The following is a 17,816-nucleotide window of genomic DNA, read 5'->3' on the forward strand; positions in this document are numbered from 1 at the left end:
TCTCGGTTTTTGGCGGATTGCAAACAACTTTAAAGGTGCATACCGCCACCTACTGTACATGAGTGTGAATCATCATATCATTCCATCTCTTAACTCATGGACGTATCTATCTATGATCTAATCAAAAAATAAATAAATCAACAAAAAACATAAAATAAATAAAACAAAACAAAATAAAAATCTATGATCTTTCCTGACCTAATGTTAAATTATTGTTCCTACCCCAGTTTCCCTCAGAAAGGTAAACAGTGCCTTTCTGGTAGCTCTTACTCCCTCTCCTTCTGTTCCCAAAACACCAACCACACTCCCTCTCTGCCTCTAAAACTTTAGCCTTTAGTTGTTCTCTTTCAGCTTTATAGATGTCACAATGTAACAAGATATGTTCGACATGTTCTTTAACTCCACACCTCCTACACTTATCACTGTCACTTGTCCCCATGATATACAGAGTACCATTCAATGCAGTGTGATCCAGTCTGAGTCTAACTATCATGATTTCCTCCCTTCTGTTTCTTTCTTTATAAATATTAATTGTAATTGTCTTTTGAACTTTATGATACTCTTTGCCTTTCTGGTCTTTCTCCCACCTTTTCTGCCAGATCTCCATCCCTTTCTTCTTAATGACTGCTTTTTAGAGATAGAGAGATTTGTACCTAAACAAAACATAAGTCTAACACCAAGTGTTTTAATCAGCACTGGTAGTGATATTTTTATACTTCATGCTATCTGCACAAACTATATCATATGAAAAGCTGAGAGTCCACAGAAAACATGCATTATGTAGCCTACTATGGAGGGGACTCTGACAGAGGATTACTCACAAAGTACACAGTAAAGTACTTCATTTTATTTCTGGTTGCAGTCAACTAGTACCAAGTCCAACAGTGTCAGTTTTATTAAGAACTTGTGGTAACAAATATTTGTATCACTCATTGAATATAGCAGGAATAAAAATGAAAAGCAGCTGATTGACCGAGTGCAGAATCGCTGTATACAGGGGCGGACTGGGACTACAAATCAGCCCGGGACTCGTACCGGCCCACTTCGGTACCGCCGGCCCACCTCGGTACCGTAAGTAAGCGGCCCACCTCGGTGGTGCCGCAAGTAAATACCGCGAGGAAATTGTCGACGGGGGGGAAGGGGGGGTGAGCAGTGACTTATCCGACCGGCCCACTTCAGTACCGGCCCATCGGGATTCGTCCCGAACGTCCCCTGGCTGTATATATAGTTTAAATCTCCTTAGTTACAATGTTGTCTATTTTAGACAAAGGCTTATTATATTTACAGCCCTAAGAACATTCATTTTCTGGGCTCAATATGTGTCTTGGCTGTTTTCGTTGTGATCGCTAAATTCAGATGCTGGATCGCTAGAAACACCGCTGTCATGATCAGGCTGGCAAGAGCTGTTCCATGCTCTGCTCAACCTCCCGCCTTCCCAATGGACTCAGTAGTGCCCCCTGCTGCCGTGGAGCATGTGTGAGTGAGCATGTGTGAGTGTGTATGAGCACAACCACGGCGGAATATTACTGCCAAAAGTCACGTGACTCAGTCACGTGACTTTTGGCAGTAATATTCCAGTCACGTGACTTTTGGCAGTAATATTCCGCCGTGAGAAGAAAAAGTTTTGTACTTGTAAAAAAAAAGTTTTGTAGTTGTAAAACAAAGTGTTGTAGTTGTAAAACAAATTTGTGCACTTGTAAAAAAAAGTTTTGTAGTTGTAAAACAAAGTGTTGTAGTTGTAAAACAAATTTGTGCACTTGTAAAAAAAATTTGTGTACTTGTAAAACCTAAGCTGAATTTGTCTCTGAAACATGATTTATTAGAAAAATGTTATGTGTTTGTTTGATAGATACGTTTTTTCTTTGCAAAACTAAATGCATTAGTTTGTAGATGGTGTTTTGTATTTGCAAACCACATTGTGTTTGTTAGTGAATCATAAGGCATTTGTAAAACCTGTTTAGTTTGTTTGTGGAGTTATGGCAGGAAATTAGCTCCATAGCCATGTGTCATTATTTGTCTCTCCCTGGGTGTTTCTCAATCGCGAGTACGCTTGCTTGGTAGCACATGTCTGCCGAGCATCTTGCTTCAGAAGCGAGTCAAGAATACTTCCTGCCATTCGGAAAACGAAATGTGGAACAGGCTAGCAAGTGTGCAGGTGTGCGTCATATGAGAGGCCCCGCCTTACATCTTCCGCCACAGATTTGGGGAAATTGGTCCGTGCGCAAAGCATTGTGGGGATTTTAAGGCCGCGAAGTCTACTCATGTGCACACTCGATATTTCTCCAAACGGAGTACGCCGGGCTCGGTAGATTTCCAAGTATACTGGAGATTGGAACAGTACTTCGGCGGCACTCGATGACGTAGTATGCTTGAAATAGTGGCTCTGAAGCAGCTTTACTCGCGATTGAGAAACACCCTCAGTCTGCCGCTAACACGCCTGTTCACTCTCCTCTCCGTCTTCTCTGCCTGTATCGCTAATTATTCTCTTTACTCACTTTCCTCTCCGCTTCTCTCTACCGCTCTCATCTCTTCTTCTGTGTTTCTCTCCCTGTATCGCTCACTCGTCTCTTTCGACCCCTGTCGGCAGCGGTTAAAATAGAATCGCCCCGTCAAAATTGAAATCCCCTATTAATGTATTGATTATAGGTCCGGGTCCGTATAGGTCGGCGTCTGGGTCCGGATCCGGACCGCGGTCCGCCTGTTGCCGACCCCTGTTCTATAAGCTGTATGATCTGCATCATTTGTAAGTATAATTCTAACTGCCTTTTTTATTGCACAAATTAATCAATACAGTTTTAAACAGTTAAATGTTGTTTCTGTTCACTTCAATGTTGGATAGATTAAGATTTATAGATATCTATTTGAAGCATTTGGATGTTTTTAAATGATAGCATGATCTTAAATAATCTTCTCCAAGCTGCTCAACCACACCATTTATATTTTATATGTTCAATTTCTCGTAATGACAATACCTGCACCTGCATTTTGCAATAATGTTGCCAAATGAAGTTTGAAAATATTAGTTAAGTTTAAATGTAAACATATTTGTTGTGTTTATATTTGGAAATGTGTATTGTTTTATATGTATTGTTTGTACCACTATGACACTGCAGATATTATTTGTCTCTAACTTGTCTTATTATTTTATTGGTACTAGATGAGTATTTTGTAAATTGTGAATTTTGTCATTTCTATATTTTATACATACGTATTAATTAATAATATGCTATCTTTGGCTCTTTACTTGCTGTACAAATGTAGTTGTACCCTCTGTGGGATGAATAAAGATGTCTCATCTGATAACATTGATGTAGTTGTACATTACTGTGACCACTGGAGGGCAGTAAACCAACACGCCCCATGGTGTCAAACAAATAACACACTTCAGATTAAAACGTACAGAATGAAAAAATAAATTACATGAGAGTGGTGATTTTACAAAAACAATTCATCACAAAGCAACAATTTATTACAGGGCTGTTCATTATGGAGCAGCGGTTCGTACTATAGACCGTGCTTTACTCTTTCGTCCCTCCTGATCTCCTCCCCGCCGGGCGGTCCCCAAACAGAAAGCGAACGCCCTGAATCTCTGGAACGCTTGGAGAAAGCCAATCAGGTTGCCTCCCTGCTGCGTTAGCACAGCTCTGGCAAAACAACAGCCTTCTCTATTTGTTTCCTGTTAGCATTAGCATTCGCAACATAGCCACTGGGCAAACTGAACGTGTAAAATGTCAGATTAACGACACCCTTTGTACTTTGTCGATATAATCTTTGTTTGGCGTTAGTGTACGTTTGAAGGGAGAGTTCATCGGAACTGAATCGGAATAGCTGCCAGGCTAACTGTAGCTAGCACCAGGAAGATGGGGTCCATCCTGAGTCGCAGAATCGCTGGTGTTGAGGATATCGATATCCAGGCCAACTCGGCCTATCGATTTCCACCGAAATCTGGTAGGTGATCGCTAGTGTCTTTTGGCTGAATACAGATATCCCTTAACCACGAATCCTCTAAGCAATAATAAACAATGAGACACCGAGCATACACTCGCTAACGTAAATAAGGGTCTAATTGGTGTTTCCTTGCTGTTGACTCTCATCAGCTAGAATACACTGTTAGACAATCATAAGAAATATATATGAACATACAGAGATGTGACTGTCTTTGTCACCCGTTATTCAGAAAGCATTGTGATGTTTACAGTCGTTTATGTATCTCAAGGTTGATATATTGTTATTGTGATCATGCTGTATAATACATGTATGTCCAACACTGAAATAAAAAAACAATCATCAAAACAATCAAAAAGTGTTATATCCACATTAAATTGATCATCCACGAGCTCATACTGACACTAAGAGAGTGACACCCATATCAACAAATAATGTATAGATTGCATAAGAAATCTCTAAGGCACTTGTTCTTGTTAGCCTGCGATTACAAAGCTATACAAAGAAGTATCTGTTAAGTGTTGCATGGTTGTAACACTTTCACTTTATTATTAGGATACCTTCAAACGGTAAAAACACAGTTTGGAGCTGGCATGTCAATGTTAGACTAATACATCTGACTGTTTAGAACCCATACAAACCCATCATATGTTACTTTCAACTGGCCTTCAGCTCATCATGTTACCCCCGCATCTCAGTAAAAACCTATGATGACTAAAACAAAGTAATTATTTTGAACCTTATTTATTTGATTGTATTATATGTTTTGTTTTATGGGTAGTTTCAATGATTGTAATTAAACACAAATCTCTTCAGATTTAGACATTTGAGTTACCATGTCCATGCTACAAAGCTTGGCATGATGTTGTGTGATTTGAACTAGCTGTATATACATCCTTTTCATGTTGCTTGCTTGCAGTGCCATTATTTTTCATGTTTTTTCTCATGTCTTCAGGGAACTATTTTGCGAGCCACTTCTTCATGGGAGGAGAAAAGTTTGACACACCACATCCAGAGGGATATCTTTTTGGAGAAAACATGGACCTGAACTTTCTTGGAAATAGGCCAGTGCAGGTAAAGACTGATATTTATTTTTCTTAGTTTTCATCTGAGAGCAGCTTAAAAACGACTTTGATATAGTTCTACCTTTCTTGTCAGTAATAGGATGAGTCAAACCATGTTGCATTGAGTTTCAAATTAAATATCATCCATATTGCTGTTTTTTCATTAGTTTCCATATGTGACGCCTGCACCCCACGAGCCTGTCAAAACCCTGAGGAGTCTCGTCAATATAAGAAAGGACTCTCTGCGTTTGGTCAGGTAACAAAAAGCAGAGCAATATTACCACACCAATCTCAGTAAAATGTTAACAATTCTTTTAAGGAAAATAATTAAAAGTTTGTCAAACCTTTTGATTCTAGGTATAAAGATGACTCTGACACACCTGTGGAGGAAGGTGGAAAACCAAAGGTTCAGTATGGTGTGGAGTTCACCTTTGATGCTGACGCTCGGGTGGCCATCACCCTCTACTGCCAGGCGTTTGAGGAGTTCTCCAATGGGATGGCAGTGTAAGAATCTGCTCTCAAACTCCTTTTTTAATGGGGCTTTAATGAGTCTAATACATTTTCAGCCATTATTATCACAAAGGGTGAGCTGCTAAAAATTCAACCAATGAAATTGGACACTTATGTAGTCTTTTAATATACAAATTGTGATTTATGAAACAAACAGAGGGCACATCTATCTGTAAGATTCAAGCCTTGGAGCACAAAGACTAGAATAGATACACTGGCTCCTTAGCAACCTCCAGTCGCCATGGTTACCGCTGATGAAACTTAGAAGAAGATGAAAGTAATAGTTGGTACTGAAGTTATTGTGTTACAATTACATGAGACAGAAAGATGATACATGTCTCCAGAATCCAAAATATCTATTTCTATTATAATAGTTTATCTACAAAGTAGTACATGTACAAGATATTAAAAGAAAAATGTTTTTGCGTACTGATAAATGTCTAAATGTCAACCTATGTTATTGCCCAGTTGACGAAACAGAGTTCACTTTACATCCAAGATTCATGTATGCTTCTGCACACTGACCATCTTCTCTGTAACATACTGTGTGTGCAGGTACAGCCCAAAGAATCCATCACTGGTCTCTGAAACTGTACACTACAAGCGAGGAGTGAGCCAACAGTTCTCCATGCCGTCTTTCAAAATAGATTTCACTGAGTGGAAAGAGGAAGATGTAAGTATCTGCAGTAGTTTTTGGAGTTTGTCACACACATTAATCAACGATCAGTGTGGTTCTATGTCTGTAAATACCCTCTGTTTACACTTATACAGCACACATTTATCTAGGTCTACATTATCAACACAACTTCCGACCTACACACATGGATGCATGTCCTCTGTTTACACCTGTGGTTAAATATGTATAACTATGTCTCTCTTCTCCTAAAGCTGAACTTTGACCTTGACCGAGGAGTGTTTCCCATAGTAATCCAGGCTGTTGTGGATGAAGGGGACGGTAAGTTACTAGAGCTGCATCACAGTCAGGACGAGACATCTGTTCCATTGAGACTGGTTGTATAAAAATGAAGACGTAGTAAGACAGAGATAGTAATGTGAAGGAATAGTTCAACAGTCATAACAAATTGTAATATTTATGCCAGTGTTAGCAGTTGAAATGTAAGCTTAAATAAACATTTAGGTCAACATCACTATCAACCAAAGTCTTGTGTTTTCTTTTCAAGATTGCCTCGGACATGCTCACGTACTTTTGGCAGCCTTTGAAAGAGTATGTAGACATCTAAAGTAAATAATTTCACTTGGTGTAGATAAATGTTTTTATATGAATATTTAACGTTTTCTTCTTTTAACTTCAGCACGTTGATGGCAGTTTCTCTGTCAAGCCACTGAAGCAGAAGCAAATTGTAAGTTCATGATTTTTCTTATTTTATATATTATTAATCATGTTATGGATTGGCAAATTATAAAGTGCAATTTAAGTATCGTATTACACAGATTTTTGTAAATGTGTTTTTTTTAAATACCCTCAGTACTAGTCAGTGAATTGTGATTGTGTTGTGAATACAATGCAGGATGTTAACGCAGATCATCAGTGAGCCACATACTCATCTGCGGCTTTAGAACAAAGACAAAAATAATCTGTTACGAGACCCTTGGGAGTCTGGCAGGTAGATGGTAAATGTCTACTTTTAGAGAGCTCAAAATAATTTGATGTGACGTAGACTCTGTCCCCATTTTTGTTTTGGTGTTTTTAACATTTGTTTAAATATTTATGAGCTCAGACCGATGTTATTCATTTTAAGCCTTTAATAACATTCAGCGTTGAAATATATATATCAATACATTTTGTACAATCCTGCCCAAATGTATAGCTAAACGGACCAAATAAATGAAGACAAAACAAGAAAGAGGAGAGGATAAGTTAAACAATTTGTTAATGCACTTTTCAGGTGGATCGTGTGAGCTACCTCTTGCAGGAGATCTATGGGATTGAAAACAAAAACAACCAGGAAACCAAGGTTTTACTAACAACATCACCTCATAAATCACAATGCTGTGTAAACCTTTCTTTCTGTTTCATTTGCTTAACTTTTAATTTGATTTTGTTTCCCTTTTCCAGCAGTCAGACGATGAGAACAGTGACAACAGCAACGAGTGTGTTGTGTGTCTGTCCGACCTGCGAGACACTCTCATCCTGCCCTGCAGACACCTGTGTCTCTGCAACTCCTGTGCAGACACTCTGCGTTACCAGGCCAACAACTGCCCCATCTGCAGGCTGCGTAAGAAGTCTCACATTGTTTTTGAAACAGTTATTCTCCTAAAAGGGCTTTATTGATGCTGTTTGAGGACAGGTCAACGTTTACATTAATGACTGTTCATTATTATTGTGTTTTATTGTGTTACTTTACCAGCCTTCAGAGCCTTGCTGCAGATCAGAGCTGTGAGGAAAAAGCCCGGGGCTCTCTCCCCCGTGTCCTTCAGCCCTGTCCTGGCTCAGACTATGGACCATGACGAGCACTCAGTAAGTCTTTTGTACATCTGTTTATAATCAGATATACATTTCTAAGACGGCAAGTAACATCAGGGGGAAAATTGGACATGAATTCAGACTGCATAATAGATCATTTTTTTTATCTTTTCTTTCTAGGGTCACAGTATTACAAAAAAAAGCAGAAATTCACAAATTAAAGTGGACCTATCATGCTATATTTGAAACATATATTGTAGGGCCATACCTATATAAAACATGTCTGTGAAGTATTTTTTTCAAAATACCAAACAGATCATGCATTTTAGCCATGCCTCATTTCGCTCTATTCTGCTTTTGTGGCAGACTACAGCGCCACTTACAGGCCTGGCATATGTACTACAGCGTCTCCAGCGCTTTCGAGCGGTCTCTCATTCCCCTGATAGGTGGAGAGTTGCCCATATAGGCAGAGCACCCCTTTTCTGACGTCAGAAAAATTCAAATAATAATCAGCTCCGTTGCAGCCCCGTTTTTAGAGATTTGGGTATGGAGGAAAAGAGAGAGGGTTGTGTTTTCTGACACTTGGTGAGTTCCCTGAAACACCGGGGACACATATTCATGTATAAAAGACGTACAAAAGTGCATTTTGCATGATAGGTCCCCTTTAAGTAAAAAAAAAAAAGAAAAGTTTAGTCCTTATGTGGTTCAAAGTGTTTAAACCTATTGTGTAAAAAAAGATGGTAAAATAATTTTTTTCTTTTTTTATCATATTGCTATTGCAGCTTCCTATGGCATTTTATCGACCAACTATTTGGGGTAAAACATACTGTAGGCTAGCCGACCTTAGGGCCACGACTCTTAACATCTAAACTGGCCCTAGCCCATCTCTGACAGTGTTTTCGATGCAATTGTATCCTTTAAATAAGCTGTGCATTGTTACCATCAGTTCTCGTCTGTGTCTCTTTGCAGAGCACGGACTCGGTTCCCCCGGGCTTTGAGCCCATCTCCCTGCTGGAGGCTCTGAATGGCATGAGCTCAGTGTCTCCTGCCGTCCCATCTGCCCCCCTCTATGATGACATCAACTTCTCAGGAGGTCTGGTCGGCGACGGCAGACAGCTGAGCTCCCCCGAGCATTTGAGTGATGGCAGTCTGCAGAAAGGCAAAGTCAGCAAGTCCCCTGACAGGTAGGTTCACATGTACAAGAAATCAGGTCAGGACAGGAAACCAGATTATATGTATATATATGCAACATTATTCACAAACATCTCTTTACATTATGCTTGATTAATAATAAGATCTACACTGTAACCTCTTTCATACAATGATGTGGTGTTCAGTTATATTTTCAACTCTATAATATTTCAGTGGCTGCTGCAGATTTTTTCAAATAGGACAATTTAGACAGAATAAACTAGAAAAAGGCAGCTTTTACATGCTACTCGACTAACGTTTTTGATATGTATTCTTAAGGTTATAACATCTGGAATCCATTATTATATATTTTGAAAAGTAGAGGTAGAATAAGAGTGAAAATATATGTGGCTGTGATTGATTGAATTACCTGTTATATATTTTTCTTTACTTATAACATTTTTTGCCTTGTCCTCCCCTACAGCACCCTTAGGTCTCCATCGTCTCCCATCCAGGAAGAAGATGAGGAGAAGCTGTCTGAGATGTCTGATGCACAGCCACACACACTGCTGTCCAGCAGCCCCGCCCCCACCGACGTGAGCCGCCTCTGCACCACCTGACATTTCAGTTTCCAACTCTGCTGAAAACAAAGTATTAACCAGATATTTCCCCTTCTCTTCTTCCAGGCCACAGCTGCAGAGGATGTGGCAGAATCCCTGTCTCCAGATGATGGTGAGTTTCCTCAGAAAACAGTTCATTATGTGACCCTGGTAGAGATTTGTTGTCTTTAAGGGTAAAAGTAATTGACATTTACTCTCCTGCTTGATTCAGAGGACAGGATGCATTCTGGGGCAGACATCCTACAGGACTGCTGCAGAGAACACAGCAGCTTGACCAAAACAGAGAGCGACCCAGCGGGCGACTTGTCTCTGCCAGGTGAGCAAATCTCTGCCGCTAATATCAGACTTTAAGCCCACGCAACAGGAAAGAAAAGGGATGATGTGCAATATCTACTGTGTATATAAACATTTGTATAAATCCATCAACAGTTTCAACCTGTACTTGATGACGGCTTAAAGCAAATTTGATCAAGCATTCACTGCAGCTTTTTAAATGAATTACTAAAAACATGTGGTTCGTCTCATTTTCAACTCCTTTCTAGTTCTGGTTCTCTAACATTCCTCTTCTTAAACCCAAGACTCCAGGTTGTGATATCCTGTGCTCTGCATCTAACCTGTGTGCTTCTCTTTTCTCTTTTTCCTAACAATCCTCTTCTGGTTCCTTCCGTCCTGTCCCTTCGTATTGCCTCGCTTTGGGCAGCTCTAGGTCCTGATTCCTGCTCTATTGGTTTGGAGGAATAACTCTGGTATGTAGGCTTTCCTGTCTGCTCTGCTTTTCTGGGGCTCAATGCCCATGTCCACACTCACAGACTTTGAAGCACGTTCCTGTTAGGTCTGCAAGGGCTTAGGGCTGTCCCTCTGTCAAATCTTCTACTGCATGAGGGCTCTCTTGCCGACATTTTGAGCTTTATATACACACTTTTTATTTGTCTGCAGTTGTCACCCCCAACTCAGATGATTGTGATGTAAAACACGGGATAACCAGGGAGAAAACATAGTAAAGGATGACTGTCACATTGGGTGTTCAGTTAAACATATATGTCGGTTGCACTGGTATAATAACAAAGAAACAATACATTAAAAAGGATTTAGGATTTCTTTTTTCTTTGGTAAATAGATAATTTGACAATTCTGTTAAGCCAGAGCAGCTTAAATCAGGCTTGATAAGCCTTGAAGAAAGTGCAAATTGTAAAAAGGTCTGTTTATACCATTCCTATGGCTTTTGCCCCCCCACACTGAAGCACTTACCAGGACGTCAATTCAGTCCCTGAGGGATCAGGGTTTAGTGGGACATTGGGATTGGGCCTGTGTGCGAGCTCTACTGCTCTCACTCAGTCCTCCATTAGGGAGTTGATATCAACTGTCACACAGATAGAAAAACAAAAGATCTGGCAGGTATTATCAAGTGACGGTGATAGGCCTATTTTAGGAAGAATAGGCAATGTTTTTTTTCTCTCGTCTGACTGAAAACTTCCCTTTGAGCCATGTTGGTTATCCATTGCTTCTTCCTCTCCAGGGTCCTCAGAGTCCACAGAAAGCCTGAAGAGTCAGAGCACCAACTGCTCCAGCCAGCCTCTCCTGTGTCCCACAAGCAGCCTTCATATGGAAGATGAGCACCTCAACCCCTGAGTCTGACCCAGCCTCCCCCCATCCATCAGAACAGATGTATGCGTTACATCCAGTCCCTGTATTCCTTTACCCCCCCTGCCCAGTCTTTTGCTTCACCGATGAGATCCAACAGCGGCCCTGAAAGAAGTCCGCCAGGAAGATGGAGGGCTCTGTTTATTCCATCAATGGCTCTGACATTAGAAACCAAATTTAGCCTCTGCAAAGATGTTCCTCATACCTTTTATTATATGACGGATGTTTTAAAAAAGGAATATTGATTCCAGAGCTTTGAAAACATTTCATTAACGGTCAGATGGTGTTGGGTTGTGTGTCTTGACCGAAGGTGTGGTCTTGTAATGTGGATTCCAGAGACATTTCACTACCTGTCATGGTGGTTTTAAGCACACTTACTTTAAATTAACTGTATCAATTGCTTTACACTAAATTCAGAAGACATTATAAATACAATTTGTGTCTGAATATTGTATTCCTCAGTGAAATACATTAATGTTACAGTACTTGTTCGATTTGGGTAATGATAAGAACATTTGAACATTTATCGCGTATGTACCTGTGTGTCCATTTGAAGTGATTTTGCACTCCAAAAATAATCCATTCCTTATAACAATAAGTTTATGGTGAGATGAGTTTAAGTTGTCTGCAGTCCTAAACATTACATGTCACTTTTTCTATTATTTCTAATGTGATATGTATCGATCATAAATCTACTAGAATCCTGTGTACTTGCTTAAAAAATGTATACTTGCATATTACATAGAAAAAAAGATCCGTATATTTAAATAATGAAACTAGATTCAGATAAGATTGAAGACTTGGTTTTCAATAAGCGCTACAGATTCACAACCTAACAGCTAAACTCAAAGATGCTGACTCACTGTGGCACAGTAGGTGTGCTCGTCGTTGATGTGGCAGATCTCTCTTCAGTCTTTTCGCGGCAAAGCCAGTGTCTGCTTATGTGACGTTTGTGTGGCTGCATCACCTTTACATTATTTGGTAGTGTATGTGTAGCACCATGCATATAGATCTATGTGCCTTGAGTTGATATGGCTGCCTGCTTGTTGCATTGGACATTAGTGTTCTTCCAAATGCTACAATATTCAACAGTTTTATGGATTTTTGATTCTGATGTACAAAGCCTTTTTTTCTATCGCATACTTTGTGCTACTCGAAAGATGTATCTTGTTATTGTTTATTGCAATATAAAATGTAACTGTTCATTTACTTTGTTATGACCATGTATCAATTATGCATTTATTCTTAGTATTTAGGTTCAAGTGGATTTTTAAGATTACATTTGATTGGAATGACCACCATCCAATGCAATAAGTGCAAACAGTGCAATTACTAATTGGGCTAGCGATTGCATGTGAATTCGTAGAGGCTTGAACCTCTCACCGCTTTTTAGTAACATGGTTGTTTTGTCTTTCCCCGCTCCTCTTCTGTGCCATTTTAACTTGACACTGTGCCTTCCTGTTCCTGTTGTGACCACTATTGACCTGGTATCCAGGATAACTCCACAGTAGGTGGTTTGTGGCTCTCTGTAAAATCAATACCTGTCTTTCCTCGTGTGTATAGCAGCATGTGTATAACAATAAAGAACAGATTAAATACTTTCCGACCCTGAACCTTTCTGATCCATCACAGTACCTATTTACCTCGGAGAATACTTTACTTTCCTCAAGGTTCAAGGCTTTTATTGGTCATGAAAACATAGCTAGAGTGTAGTTATGACGATGAAAATCTTAGGTCACAGGCTCCTCCAACAGTGCAACACAATAAAACTGAAAAAATAGTGCAAGTAAATACAAAAAGAAAAATACAAAAAAAGTCGAATAGTGCAATAAGAGTCTATGCAAGTGATTGAATATGATATATTGGATAAATAATTTATAAATTGCAGCCAGATTAATGTTGTGGATGTTTCAAAAGTTCAAGTGTTTAATAGTCTTATGGCCTGTGGGATGAAACTGTCCGAGTCTGGTGGTTTTAGTCCGGATGCTGCGGTATTAGAATATGTTACTCTATATACTGCAATCTCATGTTATTTGAGTTACTTATTTACTTTTAAGTTTGAACTTGGGGCCTAAAGTATGATTACAGGGTGGCCAGATGTTGATCTTTGATTATTATTACTTACTTTATAAGTGTGTTTAATGCCTGCCTCAAATTGGTTTAAACCTGGCAAAGATTGTCATCTATCAGTAAGAAAAAACAGTGCCCTCTGCTGGCAAAGGAGGCAACACAATCCTCCCGTGGATTAGGATTCCTCACATGGACCATGAACTGCAGTAAAACCATAAAGGTTTTCATTTATTCTTATGGTCCTGTTAGTTTATGATTAACATGATCTATATATGGTATTCCCATTCATAAAGTGCTACGAAGAGTATCATAAAATGCCATTTGTGAAAGTATGTTTAAAGGCTGTTGTCATCTTGTTTTGAAGATAAATAACTTTTGATGTCCCTTGATGAGAACTAGAACAAGAAGGCTGAAGCTTAAAACAGTGCAGCTGCATTGTCAACAACTGAATTATAGCTTACTCAGATGTAAGTGGATGAGAAGTGTCCCTCACAGTCGGCCTAAGGTCATTTACAATCTGAGTCCCCAAACAGGGAACAAGTAAACAAGTCTCCCTTTAAATCCCAATACCATTTGATACAGCAACATTTCATTGAAGCCGCAGTCCATGTTCTGCCACCAGCAGCTGGCTTCAGTTGAGCATTCTGTTGCTAGTAGCAACACCACCAGGTACAGTTCCTTAGCAGCGACTGCTTAACTACATCCTATGTGTCGGATCTGTGTCCAATAGAGAGGTGCTTTAACCTATAGGTTTCATCACTTTATGTTATAACATTTTTTATTTTTTATTAAATAATGGCATTGTATAGTATGTTTTACATTTAGTTAAAATAAGTCATAGTTAAGAATTTCAAACATCATAAAAATATCTCAGAATAGTATTTCATAAAAAGAGTATAATAAAGTTTAGAATTTAACTAGAAAGTTTTAGAAGTCATGGTATCATATGTAATAAAAAAGTAATAGTATAGTATGTAATAAAATACATAGTATATAGTACAAATACAAATAAATAAATCAAAGTATAGTATGTCAAAAAATTGTCAGAAAAATCTTTGAATTTGGAAAAGTATCTATCTGTTACTTTTCAGTACATCATTTGTGTTTATATTATTGCTTATTGTTTGCCATGGTCCTGCAACAGATTCCTATGAAAAGCAGACATGAAACATGTTAGCTGCTCAACATGAATGCAGCAACAGTGAAGTAAGGCCAATCGGGGGATGAACAGTCTGTGGAAAAGAGGAAGGGTGTGTGCTCATTTATTGTGCTGAAACTGAATATCTGTGTCTTGACAGTGCACAAATCTTATTAATAATTCACAATTTTTTCCTCGATTCCACATTGTTAACGTCAGTATATTCCAGATTATATACCTCTGGGCTAAGTATGAAAATAGGAACACATCTTTTTCATTGTACATGATACTGTAGGCTATAATGTACGTCTCACCCTGAAACGAGTACATACATGTTTTATTTTTTTGATGAAGCACACATATAACAACCTGCTGGTGTTTGCCGGTTCATGTCAGGATGAATTTGCTAGGTGTTTCATATTTCATAAAGACATTCTCCAGCAGTATTAGTTAACTGCTCTCTGCTCAGCTGGACCGACAGGTATACGGCAGTGTAAAATGTAATAAGGATTCAGTTACCGAGGTTTCGGGTGTGCCTGTAAAAACATAATACTCTGAGAAAATGTGTCTGCAAATGTATGTGTTATGTGTTTACACATGTTGTAAATGAGATTAGGGTCTATGACAGCTAGAGAAGGTCAGTGGGTGAGATCAGTCGAGAGCTAAAGGCTTTCCTTAACGCTTTTAAATGTATTAGCTTGTTTGATAAGCTGAAAGATACTTTTATGATTTAAAAAACTTAACCATGTCATTTTGAGAGAAGATTAGTAATAATTTCAGACCCTCCCAGGCCACACCGAGAGCTGCTGTTCAGAAAGGTGGATACAAATCTGTACAAATGTTTATCTAACAGTAAAAATAAACAGTTGGGGTAAACAATAATTATTAAAACATTTCTATATTGGTCTCATCTCTTGGGGCAGTACTTTAAAACATATTAGGATATGCCTCATGCTGGGTGATTTAGGGGTGAAGCTTGGCTTTCTGCAGAGAAATAACAAATGTAAGACAGGACTGGGAATGTAAATATTTTGGAAAAGTTAAATCCACCAAGAATACTGTTTTAAACTCTAAGACACTTGCACAACTACATAGTAAACTCAACATTCAAGATTAGAGGATAATTGACTATTTAAAGCTTTTTCTTTCCCATTTAGGTTTTAATTTATGCAAAAACTAAAAGGTCAAAGAAGTCTGTGTACACACGTTTACGTCAGGCCGGTCAAAGAAAGTGCTCCCTGATTTAATTAGTCTGCACTAAACCTCTTTGAGGCAAATCTCCATCCTAGCTCGGTATGGGTTTAATCATGCCTTTGATTTCCTTTAAAAAACATAACATTTCACTGTCACAAAAAGACATTCATCCCACAGTGAATATATAAAATACCAGATAAACAAATACAAAATAAGGTGTGGGAAAAATAAAACTAAGTGCTGACAACATCCAAAACGGAGGTAACTCAAAATACTGTCTGCTAAAAATATGCACAATAGAAATCTGCAACTAAAGAGTTTACTGTCTTACACCCTAATAACATAATGCCTGTCTGTAAGCAGGGGATTAAGAAACTGCGTACACATGTGCACAGACAGCTACCCTACTTTGAGAGGACCACTTTACAGTATGAGATCAGAGAGAAAGAAGAGGAGCAAGAGAGAGCAGGGGTGACAGAGAAGTGAGTTACATGACAGTCTGTTGGACAAACTGAGCAGACCAACGTTTTTGTTGGACTCATTTTGCATCCGTATAAACTTTATATTTAAAAAGGCTGGAAGAGAATACAACTGATTAACAAGAGATTCCTCAAATTACCAGATCTTCCTGCCTTGTGTTATTGAGGCATCATGACACAGCAGGTCAGTGGCTCACCGTTCCTCAAGCCTTTTTTTTCTGAAGACGCCTGTGAGAGTGGTCAACCCTCTGCGACAGAGACGACACACACTCCCTGCCAGCGAGTTCAGGAACCTCACGCCGCAGGATGCTATCAGTGTGTTTGAGATCGAGAGAGAAGGTAAGTCAAGTTTCTGCTCACCATAAAACTAACCTGATATGCGTTTTAACACAATGTATCACCAGCTAAGAACTTGACTCATGTTCTTGTGTAGAGGTGATATACTGTATTTTCTGTTATTGGGGAAGATATAAATGCTACTGTACATATCTTTTGAGTGTTCAATTTCGTCTTAATGCCAGTATTAAGTTGAAAAAGAGCACATTTCTCTCAAATTGTAGTATTGTCCTGATATTACTATATTACTGATATTGTCCTGATATTACTATTACTACTCCCAGGACATGACCCACTGAATAAACTGGTGCTCCCCCCCCCCCCCCCCCCCCAGCATTTGTCTCGGTGTCTGGAAAGTGTCCACTTACCCTGGATGAGGTGCTTAACTTTGTGGGCCAGTGCCCCGAGCTGTCGCTGGGCTGGTTTGAGGAGGGACAGCTGGTAGCTTTCATCATCGGCACTGGCTGGGATAAGGAGAGGCTTTCACAGGTATGAAAATGTGTACAAAATAAAATGTGCCAAACCTTGTTTTACCATGAAGAAAAATGATATTGATAAACTTTCTCTGATGCATGTGACTATGTAATCCCCTTTCTCCAGGAGGCAATGACTCAGCATGTTCCAGACACCCCCACTGTGCACATCCATGTGTTGTCAGTGCACCGTCACTGTCGCCAGCAAGGCAAGGGCTCCATCCTCCTCTGGCGCTACTTGCAGTACCTGCGCTGTATGCCGGGCCTCTGCCGGGCGCTGCTGATCTGTGAAGACTTCCTGGTGCCCTTCTACGTAAAGGCCGGCTTCAAGGAGAAAGGAACATCAGCCATCTCCATATCCAACATGCAATTCCAAGAGATGGAGTTCACACTTGGTGGGCAGGCGTTCGCACGGCGGAACAGCGGCTGCTAGTTTATGAGCTCCTACACCCTCCTATCTCTAACATGTCAGCCTGTGTGCAACAGACAGGGTTCAATGTTGGTAACAAGATCTAAATGGACCTCCTGATGTTAGTACCCCAGTATCTACTGAGTGAGGACTGTGTGACGACAAAGGGGACCAGAGAGGATGAATGCAAAAAGAGTAACTAATCTGTGTTGTCAGACATCTCATTATAATCAAAATTAGCATCTTGTCTTTGCCTTTGCCTTTTACAGCATTTATTGTTATTTGTCAAATCCTCCAAAACTCACTGTTTGTAGTGTAATAATAGAGTAAATTATGTGTGCATTTTGAGCATTAAATCTGGGGTAGTGATGCCATTACTGT

At 39.4% G+C, this 17,816-nt stretch overlaps 2 protein-coding genes across 3 annotated transcripts; both read left to right on the forward strand.

Annotated features, from left to right (window-relative positions):
* The first annotated feature begins 3,608 nt into the window (after window positions 1-3,608).
* mgrn1b (mahogunin, ring finger 1b) lies at window positions 3,609-12,937 on the forward strand. Of its 2 annotated transcripts, XM_034143333.1 has the most exons (17): window positions 3,609-3,948; window positions 4,901-5,019; window positions 5,177-5,265; window positions 5,367-5,513; window positions 6,075-6,192; window positions 6,408-6,474; window positions 6,701-6,744; window positions 6,833-6,880; window positions 7,427-7,495; window positions 7,597-7,756; window positions 7,889-7,998; window positions 8,914-9,128; window positions 9,560-9,671; window positions 9,762-9,807; window positions 9,907-10,011; window positions 10,396-10,441; window positions 11,212-12,937. In XM_034143333.1, exons 1-16 carry the CDS (start codon window positions 3,861-3,863, stop codon window positions 10,434-10,436), a joined length of 1,578 nt encoding a protein of 525 aa, XP_033999224.1. In that variant the 5' UTR covers window positions 3,609-3,860; the 3' UTR covers window positions 10,437-10,441; window positions 11,212-12,937. The 2 variants fall into 2 exon arrangements, with proteins under 2 accessions (XP_033999224.1, XP_033999223.1); XM_034143332.1 differs by lacking the exon at window positions 10,396-10,441.
* A 3,452-nt stretch (window positions 12,938-16,389) lies between these two features.
* Window positions 16,390-17,492, forward strand: aanat2 (arylalkylamine N-acetyltransferase 2). Its single transcript, XM_034143615.1, is given in 4 exon segments — window positions 16,390-16,437; window positions 16,439-16,556; window positions 16,888-17,042; window positions 17,154-17,492. Coding segments are annotated over 4 exon segments (627 nt in total). The 3' UTR covers window positions 17,460-17,492.
* The last annotated feature ends 324 nt before the right edge of the window (window positions 17,493-17,816 follow it).

The sequence above is a fragment of the Trematomus bernacchii genome, unplaced genomic scaffold, assembly GCF_902827165.1.
Source record: "Trematomus bernacchii unplaced genomic scaffold, fTreBer1.1, whole genome shotgun sequence".
Taxonomy (NCBI): Eukaryota; Metazoa; Chordata; class Actinopteri; order Perciformes; family Nototheniidae; genus Trematomus; species Trematomus bernacchii.

What these genes read in the sequence shown, in the direction of transcription:
- mgrn1b (XM_034143332.1), top strand. Translation starts at nt 3,861, where the DNA reads ATGGGGTCCATCCTGAGTCGCAGAATCGCTGGTGTTGAGGATATCGAT. An exon ending in TTCTCCAATGGGATGGCAGT is followed by an intron (nt 5,514 to 6,074) that starts GTAAGAATCTGC and finishes CTGTGTGTGCAG; the next exon opens with GTACAGCCCAAAGAATCCAT. An exon ending in ATCCCTGTCTCCAGATGATG is followed by an intron (nt 9,808 to 9,906) that starts GTGAGTTTCCTC and finishes TGCTTGATTCAG; the next exon opens with AGGACAGGATGCATTCTGGG.